At 55.6% G+C, this 10,974-nt stretch overlaps 1 protein-coding gene across 1 annotated transcript; it reads left to right on the top strand.

Annotated features, from left to right (window-relative positions):
• Positions 1 to 2,267: 2,267 nt before the first annotated feature.
• Slc22a14 (solute carrier family 22 member 14) lies at positions 2,268 to 10,567 on the top strand. The gene is made up of 10 exons (XM_048334483.1): positions 2,268 to 2,780; positions 3,698 to 3,801; positions 3,998 to 4,152; positions 5,297 to 5,465; positions 5,994 to 6,114; positions 6,641 to 6,738; positions 8,141 to 8,358; positions 8,624 to 8,732; positions 9,320 to 9,520; positions 10,176 to 10,567. The coding sequence occupies exons 1-10, from the start codon at positions 2,268 to 2,270 to the stop codon at positions 10,444 to 10,446; spliced, it is 1,959 nt and encodes a 652-aa protein (XP_048190440.1). The 3' UTR covers positions 10,447 to 10,567.
• The last annotated feature ends 407 nt before the right edge of the window (positions 10,568 to 10,974 follow it).

The following is a 10,974-nucleotide window of genomic DNA, read 5'->3' on the forward strand; positions in this document are numbered from 1 at the left end:
GTCTGTCTTCAAGAAAAGGATGGATGTCACTAAAGTGCAACTCACAAGGGCCAAGCCACCCGGCCTAGGCAGGAACCCTTCAGAAAAAAACAATTCTCTCCAGATTCACAGAAAGAAAGCTAATTTCCTTTGATAGAAAAAAAATGCATTTGCTCACGACTCTTTTGGGCAATGCTATTTTTAATGGTGTGTGCACTATCCTCTGTCCAATCCTATAGCATTTTATAGCACAGAGTAAAGTACAATGGGAAGGTGGCTTAGTGGTAGCGGGCTCGCGTAGCATGCATGAAGCCCTGGGTTTGATTCCTTAATACCACATACACAGAAAAAGCCAGAAGTGGCACTGTGGCTCAAGTGGTAGAGTGCTAGCCTTGAGCAAAAAGAAGCTCAGGGACAGTGCTCAGGCCCTGAGTCCAAGTACTGGCAAAAAAGAAGTAAACTAATATCTATATGTAATTTTTTTTTTTTACATACTGGAGCTTGAAATCAGGGCCTAAGCATTGTCCATTAGCTCTTTCCCTCAAGGCGGGTGCTCTACCACTTGAGCCACAAGCTCCATTTCTGGCTTTTTGCTGGTACATTGGAGATAAGAATCTCTTGGACTTTCCTAGCCAGGCTGGCTTTGAACCACGAACCTCACATCTCAGTCTCCTGAGTAGCTGGGATGACAGGCGCGAGCCAGCCATGCTTAGCCAAATCTCTCTTAATATTTACCTAGAATAACTTTTCATGCTTTAGACCTCTGCTGGCTTATGCTCTTGTGTTTTAACTTCTTATAGGATGACCAATTTGTTATCTGGGTTCTGACAATTTTGAGATCGAAGAGACTCACTAGATCAACCCAGAAGACACGGAACAGGTAAGTCGTGAGCAAACACTTGCCTCGAGGCCATTTACAAATTGTTCACGTTTCTTATTTTTCTGTAAATAGTTAATATTCTTATTTTTGGGGGCTGGGAATATGGCCTAGTGGCAAGAGTGCTTGCCTCCTACACATAAAGCTCTCAGTTCGATTCCCCAGCACCACATATATGGAAAACGGCCAGAAGGGGCGCTGTGGCTCAAGTGGCAGAGTGCTAGCCTTGAGCGGGAAGAAGCCAGGGACAGTGCTCAGGCCCTGAGTCCAAGGCCCAGGACTGGCCAAAAAAAAAAAAAAAATATATATATATTATATATATTCTTATTTTTGTAAATATTTACTCAAATACATAAGCATATGTAAATATAATAACTTATAATATAATATATAAATATATAATAGACTTATTTATTTGTGCTAGTAGTGAGGGTTGAACTCAGGACCGCACCCCTCATTTGGCTTTTGCATTCAAGGCTGACACTCCTATCACTTGAGCCACAGTCCTGCTTCCAGACTTTTGCTGGTTAATGGAAAAATCGACAAAACGTCTCAGCAGGGCGCCAGTGGCTCGCGCCTGTCATCCTAGCTACTCAGGAGGCTGAGATCTGAGGACTGAGGTTCCAAGCCAGCCTGGGCAGGAAAGTCTAGGAGACTCTGATCTCCCATAAACGGCTAAAAAGCCAGAAATGGAGCTGTGGTTCACTGTGGTAGAGCATCAGCCTTGAGCACAAAAGCTCAGGGACAGCGCCCAGGCCCGGGGTTCTAGCCCCAGGACTGGCAAAAAGTAAAGACAAGTCCTTGTACCCATGAACCTTCCTCCTTCCCATTCGCATATCCATTCTACTCTGGTAATTTCTCCCTTTATTGTGTGTCTAGGGGAATGCAGGTACTGGGGCTTGAACCCAACTTCCTTGCTCCAGGCTGGTGTTCGACCACTTGAGCCATGCCTTCTCTTCCAGCTTTTTGCTCCTTCACTGGAGATGAGTGGCTAAGATTTCTCTCTGGAGGCTAGCTTTGAACCAGAAGCTTCCACTCGCACCTGTAGCTCTGTCATTTGTTTTTTAAGTCTTCTATTTCACTGGCGTTCCTCTGGGGTGTGTGTGTGTGTGTGTGTGTGTGTGTGTGTGTGTGTGTACACGCGTGCATGCATGCACTGGTCCTGGGGCTTGAACCCAGGGCCTGGCCACTGTCCCTGAGCTTCTTTTTGCTCAAGGCTGGTGCTCTATGACTTGAGCTTCATGTCTGGTTCTCAGCTGAGAGTCTCCCGGACTTTCCTGCCTAGGCTGGCTTTGAACTGGGGATCCTCAGATGTCAGCCTCCTGAGTAGCTGGGGTGACAGGGCCTTCCTGAGTCCTCACTAGACCCACGCAGACCTCGGGAGACCGAGCTTGCTCCTTTCCAGGCACAGATGGATGCAGAACGGACCTTGAAGCCAGACCCCCTGCCTCCCTTCTTCAAGAAGCCCAGCTGGGGAAGCTCCTCAGCCGCTTCCCACTCGTGGTCGCTGGAGATGTTGCTTCGCCGGCTGCGCTCCACCGGGGACAGACAGGAGGACAACTTCGCCAGGGTGCTGGATGAGATCGGGGAGTTTGGCCGCTTCCAGTGGTGGCTGACGGCCTTTACCTTCCTGCCCACCGTCCTCATGGCCTTCTTCATGTTCGTCGACCACTTCTCCCTGTTGGAGCAACTGCCCTACTGTAACACCAGCTGGATCCTGGCGGTGGGGCCTAACCTGACCGTCGACCAGCAGCTCAACCTGACGCTGCCCCGGGCCCCCAATGGGAGCTTCTTGCGCTGTCTCATGTACGTGCCCGTGCCCTGGGATTTGCAGTCCATCATCCAGTTTGGCCTCAACCACACAGATATATGCCTTGATGGCTGGATTTATCCCGATTCCAAGATGAGATCCCTGGTCAATGAGGTTTGTGTTGAAATGTCAGTGGTGGGACTTGAACTCGGGGCCTGGGTGTGGTCCCTGAGCTTTTTTTTTCTGCGCAAGGCTGGTGGCCCTCAGCACTTGAAGCACAGTGCTGTTTGATTGGAGAGGAAGAGTCTCTTGGACTTTTTCTGACCAGGCTGGCTTTGAACTGTGAGCCTCTTGATCTCAGCCTCTTGAGTTAGCTGGGGTAGGGGTAGATACAGAGGTGACCCCCCTTGGCGAAGGTCACTCTGGGAAAACCAGAAACGTGAAGCTTCCACTTGGGTACCGGTAGCTCGCACCCGTCATCTAAGCTGATCAAGAGGCTGAGTACTGAGGATCATGGTTCTGAGCTCAGCCCAGCCAGGCAGACAAACCCAAGGGACTCTGATCTCCAAGGAACCAGCCACACAATAAACACACATGCAAAAGCAAAAGCTGGACGTGGCGCTGTGGCTCAAGTAGTAGGGCAGGGGGTCTTGAGCAAACTAAAAATTAAAAATAAAACTGCCAAACCGAGTATGGGGCCTTAAGTTCAAACCCCAGGAGAACATTTAGGGCCAGAGAAAGGACATGGATGACAAATTTGACATATGCACACAGAATTGCTTTAATTAAGTAATTTCAGTGCCAGTCCTGGGGCTTGAACTCAGGGCCTGGGCGCTGTCCCTGAGCCTCTTTGTGCTCAAGGCTAGCACTCTACCACCTGAGCCACAGCGCCACTTCCGGTTTCCTGGTGGTTGGTTCATTGGAGATCAGAGTCTTGTGGACTTTCCTACCCGGGTTGGCTTTGAACCAGGATCCTCAGATCTCAGCCTCCTGAGTAGCTAAGGTGACAGGTGTGAGCCACCAGCTTCTCATCTTCATCATCATTTCCCCTCCCCCCTTGCTTCCCCGCCCCCCTCCCCCCCCCCCCCCAGTTCGACTTGGTGTGTGACAAACAACCTAACAAAGAACTGCTGCAGGCCATACTCATGGCGGGCATCCTGACGGGCTCTTTCATTTTCGGATTCATCTGTGATAAGTGAGGCTCCAGAATCCTCTCTGGCTCCCAGTGAAAGCTGCCCAGCCCTTGGGGGGGGGGGGAGGGAGCTGGGGTGGGAGGATGAGGAAAAGGATATTCTGATGCAAAGAGGGAGGGGGATGGGGCGCTGGTCACCCCAGGCCTGCTTCGTGGCTGAGCCCCCTGCCCCCCCCCCCCCCCGTGATGACACCTGTAGGCTGGGCCGCCACCCCACCATCTTGCTATCCTTCCTGTGCCTGGCCATCTTTGGCTTCGGGACGGCCTTCGTGAGTAGCTTCCACCAGTACCTGTTGTTCCGCTTCGCCGTCTCCCAGGCGGTGGTGGGCTACATCATTGGCAGCCTGTGTTTAGGTGAGATGGGGTCTCCACGGGTTGGTGGGACCAGGGTGGGGACCCATGACAGGAGGCAGGAATAAGGGATTTGGGGGGTGATCCGGAGGGATGGGGAGACTGAGAGTTTGACCGGTTGCACTGGAGGCTGTTGGTGCTCTACTGCTTGAGCCACACCTCCACGTCCAGCTTTTGGCTGGGTTTGTGGGAGATTAAAAAAAAAAAAAAAGTCTCCCTGACTGTCCTGCCCGGGGCTTAGAACCAGGATCTTCAAGATCGTGGCCTCCTGAGTAGCCGGGATGACAGGCGTGAGCCACTAGACCCGGCCGACTCCTGGGGGCTTGGTGATCGTTACAGAATCCCTTTTTTTCACCTTATCTTTGTCCTCCACATTAGCATCCTGTAGCCCACATATACCTCCCTGAGCACCCCTATAAGAGCTTTTGGGGGGGCGCCCGGGAATTTCTTGGACCCTGTGTCGCTTGGATTATTTCTGCCCGCCCACAAGCACTCCTGTAGGATTCCTGTAGTGGCGGAGAATGGCAGCAGCTCCGGGGAGTTAAGCTCCTGGCTCAGGGCCACACAGCAGGAAGGGGCTGAAACCTCATCGGGGTTCCCACCCCCACCCCTTCCCCTCGGTGCTCAGTGCAGTCACCCCCATAACCTTGCAAGGCCCTGATTGATCATTTGGGACAGACTGCTGGAGGCAGAGACAGTTGGAAGGACATGCTCTTAGAGCCTTAGGCGGAGGGGACCAACCCCAGCTACTCAGGAGACTGAGATGGAGAGGAGGATCGCGGTTCCAAGCCAGCCCCGGGGAAGGGAAATCTGTGAGACTCTCATCTCCAAGGAACCACCAGAAAACCGGAAGTGCCGCCATAGATGGCTCCAAGTGGTAGAGCGCTAGCCTTGAGTACAAAGAGTCTCAGGGACAGCGCCCAGGTTCTGAGTTCAAGTCCCAGGACTGACACACACACACACACACACACACACACACACACACACACACACACACAGAGCAGATAGAAGAGCCTTTACCCCGCCCTCCCACCCCCTACTCTCCCCGGGGCAAAAATGGGGTGAGCCAGAAGGCTTGGGTTCAGGGGCAGCCTAGGAAGTTCACATGGATGTGGATGTTTGGTCTCCTCCGCCCTTTTCCACACAGCCACGGAGTGGCTGGAAGGGGAGCATCGCACGCACGCCATTATCCTGGCGCACTGTTTCATCACCGTGGGGATCCTGTTCCTCGCGGGCCTGGCGTACTCCATTCCCCACTGGAGACTGCTCTTCCTGGTGGGCGGTGTGCCCATCTTCTCCCTCCTCTCCTGCATCTGGTGAGCTGAGCAAATGGCCGGGCGTTGCGTGGGCTTGGGGCTGGGGGTGGGGTGGGGGGGGGTTGGGGTTGGTGGTGGTGAGGAGAGGAGGACCCTGCTAGCCCTGGGGTCCTCCCCAGAAGCCATGTCAATCAGAGGAGCAGAAAAGGGAGAACTCAAAACACTAGGAATGCCCCTGGCTCCCGCCTGCCATCCCAGCTCCTCAGGAGGCTGAGATCTGAGGATGGTGGTTCAAAGCCAGCCTGGGCAGGAAAGTCCAGGAGACTCTTTTTCCTGCAGAAAACCGGAAGTGGTGCCATATGTGGCTCAAAACGGTAGAGCACAAAGAGCTCAGGGACAGTGCCCAGGCCCTGAGTTCAAGCCCCAGGACTGACAAAACTTTAAAAAAAAAAAAAAGAAAGAAAGGGAAGGAAGGAAAGAAGGAAGGAGGGAATGACAGGTGGGAGGAGAAAGATCATGATGGTGGTGGAAAAAGGGGTGTGGGAAGGGCACCCTGAACTGCTTAAGAGAGGAATGGACCCCACACAGGTTTCTCCCAGAATCCCCTCGATGGCTGATGACCAGAGGGAAGATAGAAGAGGCCAAGAAAGTGCTGTGCTATGTTGCTAGAGTGAATAAGAAAACCATTCCTCCAGAACTGTTGAACGAGGTGAGACGTGTTACGATCCTCCTCCTCTTGCTGGGCACCTGAGGTGGCTCCTGTCATCCCAGCTATTCGGGTGACTGAGATCTGGAGGATCAAGGTTCAAAGCCAGCCCGGGGCAGGAAAGTCTGTGCGACTCTGCTTACTCTCCAGTGAACCACCAGAAAACCGGAAGTGGCGCCATCGATGGATCAGAGTGGTAGAGCGTCAGCCTTGAGCACAAAGAGCTCAGGGACAGAGCCTAGGCCTTGAGTTCAAGTCCCATGACTGACCAAGAAAAATAAGAACACCCCCCCCCCCGCGCCCCAACTTCCAGTGAGATCTCAGCATCCCCACACAGTCTGAGGAGAGTTAAATCCAGTCAGGGCAAAGCCCGAGACCAGCTGGCTGGCTTTGGGGCAGGGATGGGTGACAGGAAGCTAGGGCTTTTGGGGGGAGGGTGGTGGTGGATGGGGACCCCTCCCCTGTCGGGGGATGGATGGCAAGCTGGGGTCTCGGCCTTCGTCCAGGGTCGTTCCTTCTTGTTGTCTAGCTGCAGCTGTCTGGGAAGAAGACGACGAAGGCCTCGGTGCTGGACTTCTACACCAACCGACCCCTGTACACGGTGATCCTGGTGATGGGCTGCGTGTGGTGAGTGTCCCGGCTTACACTCCACTGTGGCGCTCCATGAGAGAGAGGAGGGAGGGGGGAGGGGAAAGGAGGGGGGCAGAGGGGGGAGAGGAGGGGGAAGGGGAGAAGGGAGGAGAGGGGGAGAGGAGAGGAGGAGGGGGAGAGGAGAGGAGGAGGGGAGAGGAGAGGAGGAGGGGGAGAGAAGGGACAGGAAGGGAGGAGGAGGGGAGGGAAGGGGATGAGGAGGGAGAGGAGGGGAAGAAGGGGGAGAGGGGAAGAGAAGGAGGGATAGGGGAGGGGATGAGGAGGGAGAGGGGAGGAGGGAGAGTAGAGAGGAGGGAGGGGGGAGGGGAAAGGAGGGGGGCAGAGGGGGGAGAGGAGGGGGAAGGGGAGAAGGGAGGAGAGGGGGAGAGGAGAGGAGGAGGGGGAGAGGAGAGGAGGAGGGGGAGAGGAGAGGAGGAGGGGAGAGAAGGGGATGAGGAGGGAGAGGAGGGGAAGAAGGGGGAGAGGGGAAGAGAAGGAGGGATAGGGGAGGGGATGAGGAGGGAGAGGGGAGGAGGGAGAGTAGAGAGGAGGGGGAGAGGAGGGGAAGAGGAGGGGGGGTGGAAGGGAGAGGAGGGGAAGGCAGGAGGGGGAGAGGAGGAGGGAGAGAGGAGGGAGAGGAGGAGGGAGAGAAGGGGAGGAGGAGTGAGGAGGGGAGGGAGGAGTAGGGAGGGGAAGAAGGGGGAGAGGAGGGGAAGGAAGGAGGGGAGAGGAGGAGGGAGAGAGGAGGGAGGGGAGGGGAGGAGAGGGGGAGGAGGGGAAGAGGAGGAGGGAGAGAGGGGGAGGGAGAGAGGAGGGAGAGAAGGGGAGGAGGGGAGGGAGGAGAGGGGAGGGGAGGAGGGGGAGGAAGGAGGAGAGGGGAGGGAGAGGGGAGGGAGAGGAGGGCAGGGAAGGGGATGAGGAGGGCAGGGCAGGGAGAGTGAGGCCTGGGCCTGGTCCCCAAGGCTCCTCCCTTCCTCGCCCAGCTCCTCTTCTCCTCGCCTCATCTTCATTCCTGGCCTTCACCCACCAACCTCTGTGCGCGGGTGTCCTGCCTGCGCATGCGTGTGTGCGCCCGCGCATGCGTCGAGGCACGCACGTGTCTGCGCATGCTTCTCTGCATGTATCTCTCTATGCGCATGCGTCCCTGAGAGCGTGCCTGTGACGCATGAGTGTCGGCCTGCGCGTCTCTGGGCACGTGTCTTTGACCACGTGCCTGCGTGCCTGTGCGCATGCGTGTGCCTGTGCGGGCCTGCGTGTCTTCGTGCACGGTCTGCGCAAGCCTGTCCCTGCGCACGTGTCTGCCCGCGCATGCGTGCCTGGACGCGTGCGCATGCGCGTCGGGTGCGCCTGCGCGGCCTGCGTGCGCTGAGGCGCGCCCGTTTCCCTGCGGTCCTGCCAGGTTCAGCGTCAGCTACAGCCTGCACACGCTGGGCGTGAAGCTGATGGGGCTGGACGGAGTGACCAACCAGTTTCACAAGGTGGTGCCGGGCTTCGTGGGCGTCCCCGCGCGGCTCAGCGGCATCTTCCTCCTCGAGCAGTTCGGCCGGAAGTGGACGCTGGCCGTCACGCTCCTGCAGGCCACCGCCCTCTACCTGCTCCTCCTCTTCATCCCGCCAGGCAAGCGCGCATGCGCACCCACGAAGGCACCCGCGCACGCATGCGCATGCACTTGCCTCCAACACCCTGGAGCGTTTCTAGAAGGGATGGAGGTGGGGGGTTGGACCCTCTGCTTCAGGGCCGGGTTTGCTAGCCCAGGGATGGATTAGGTGGTCAGTTGGTTCCACTGCTCAGTTGCTTTCCTGGGGGTGGGGGCTGGGGGTGGGGGGGGTGAGTGGGAGGGTGGGCCTGGACTCATCAGGTGCCCTTCTCTTCACCTATGCAGAGATGAAATCCGTGACCATCTTGGTGGTGGTGTTCGGGCATTTCAGCCTGTCCACCACGGTCTCTGTGTTCTTCATCTACACGGCGGAACTTTTCCCCACTGTCCTCAGGTAGGGAGGGGGACAGGGGGGACTGGACGGGATGCATACTTAGCCGAGGCTTCGCCTGGCTTAACAAGCAACGGGTTCACATATTTATCAGTCATCCTGGCTGCCCAGGAGGCTCAGCCATCTGGAGGATCACGGTTCAAAGCCAGCCCGGGTAGGAAAGTCCATGAGACTCTTCTCTCCAAAGAACCACCCGAGAGTCCTAGAGATTATTTTATTTATTATAATTTGCCAATCCTGAGGCTGGAATTCAGGGATTGGGTGCTGTCCCTGAGCTCCTTTTTGTTCAAGGCTAGCACCCTACCCCTTGGAGCCACAGCGCCACTTCCTGGCCTTTTCTGTGATTTGTTGGAGATCAGCGTCTCCCCGACTTCCCTGCCTGGGCTGGCTTTGAACTGCCATCCTCTAGATCTCAGCCTCCTGAGTAGCAGGGATGACAGGCTCGTGAGCCATCAGCCCCTGGCTTTTTCAGTAGTTTTTGACAGACACACACACACACACACACACACACACACACACACACACACACAGGGCCTCCATCCAGCCTCTAGGCCCAAGCCTTCCAGATCAAGTGTGATATCTTTTTCCAGAGCCACAGGCCTGGGCCTCATGATTGCAGCCTGGGCCGCGGGTGCCATCACTTCGCTGATTATCACCAGTCAGGTCAAATCCCTCCTGCCTCTCTTTCTCTGCTGCGTCTTCTCCTCCATGGCATTGTGCTTCTCTTCTGCCCTGCCGGAAACCCAAGACCTGCCCCTGTGGGACACGTTGGATCACCTCACGAAGTCAGGGTGAGTGTGTGCGAGTTTCCGGTCATGTGTCACTGTTCTCCCCCCCCCCCATCCCCCTATGACACAGAGTCACCCCTTCCTTGGCTGTCTCTTCTCTAATGTAGATCCAGCCCAAGCTCTATGAGTTCTTGAACACTCTACCTGGCTCTCTTTGACCCACTTCAGGTCAAGTCTCCTCTTCCTAGCCCCCTCTGCCTGTGTGAATTAGGATTCTGGCCTTGGAGGGAGGCTCCCCTTCCCTCCATCTCTCCCAGAGCACAGGAGAAACTTGCTTGGAATGGATGGGGTTCCAAACTCCTACATCCTCACAAACTCCTATGTCAGCTGGGTGCCGGTGACTCACACCCGTCGTTCCAGACACTCAGAAGGCTGAGATCTGAGGATCCCAGTTCAAAGCCAAGCTGGGCAGGAAAAATCCATGAGACTCTTGGTCTCTAATAAACGACTCAGAAAAAGCCAGGAGTGGCGCTGTTGAGCCAAAGAAGCTCAGGGACAGCATCCAGGGCCCTGAGTTCAAGTCCCCATACTGACAACAGAACCTGTTGGCCTGTGGATGAATGTCAAGGGGAGACTTGTGGGAATATGGCCTCCTGTCTCTCTGTTACCCAGCCAGGCATGCTTGCAAGGCGTCTCAGGGTGGACTGTGTTTCTTCAGTTTCCAGAAAGAGGCACCCCAGTATTCCAATGAGTCCACCAGGAGGAACAAGGAAGACACGGCGATAGTGGCGCCCAAGGACTTGAGATCGGATTATTTGTCAAAGGAAGCGGCCAAAAACACCATTCTGAATGTCCAGAACCTCAAGATGAGCTCGCTCCTCCCTCCCGACAACCCCTTGGTGCCACTCAAAAAATCTGCTTCCCAAGAGCCCTCTACCACAGCTTCGGAGCAGCCAGGCCAGGAAGAAGAACCAAGCACAGCACGCTGAGCTCCTCCACCCCGCCTCCCTCCCACTCCCATGACCTTAGGTTGGACTTGACCTTGGAATGGTCTCAGATAGGGAATGATGGGACTCAATGGAAGGCTCTGCCAGAGACTTCCAGCCTGGCAGAGGCAGGGAGGGCTCTCCCAATCCAAAATGGCCCTAGGACGCTTCTAGGAATGGAAATGGCCAAATAGCCCCTTTCTAGCAAACGTCATGTATCTCAATAAAAAGGTACCATGTTGGTTTTAAGACCGTGATGTCTGAGGAAACCCACAGAGGGTTTGGTCTGGGGTAGGAGGTCACGGGAGATTTCCCAAACTCTTCAGGCCCTGTGCTGGAAACATCCTCAAGGGAAGAAGCCAGTGCTGGTGGCTCACAGCTGCTCATCACAGAGACTCTGGAGGCTGAGATGGGAGGATTGTGATTTTGAGGCCAGCCCGGGATGGGAAAAGTGGCTCCAATGGTAGATTCACTAGCCTTGAATGGAAAAAAAAAAAAGCCGAGTGACAAGCCCTGAGGTTGAGCCCCAGA

Source organism: Perognathus longimembris, chromosome 26, assembly GCF_023159225.1.
Source record: "Perognathus longimembris pacificus isolate PPM17 chromosome 26, ASM2315922v1, whole genome shotgun sequence".
NCBI lineage: Eukaryota > Metazoa > Chordata > Mammalia > Rodentia > Heteromyidae > Perognathus > Perognathus longimembris.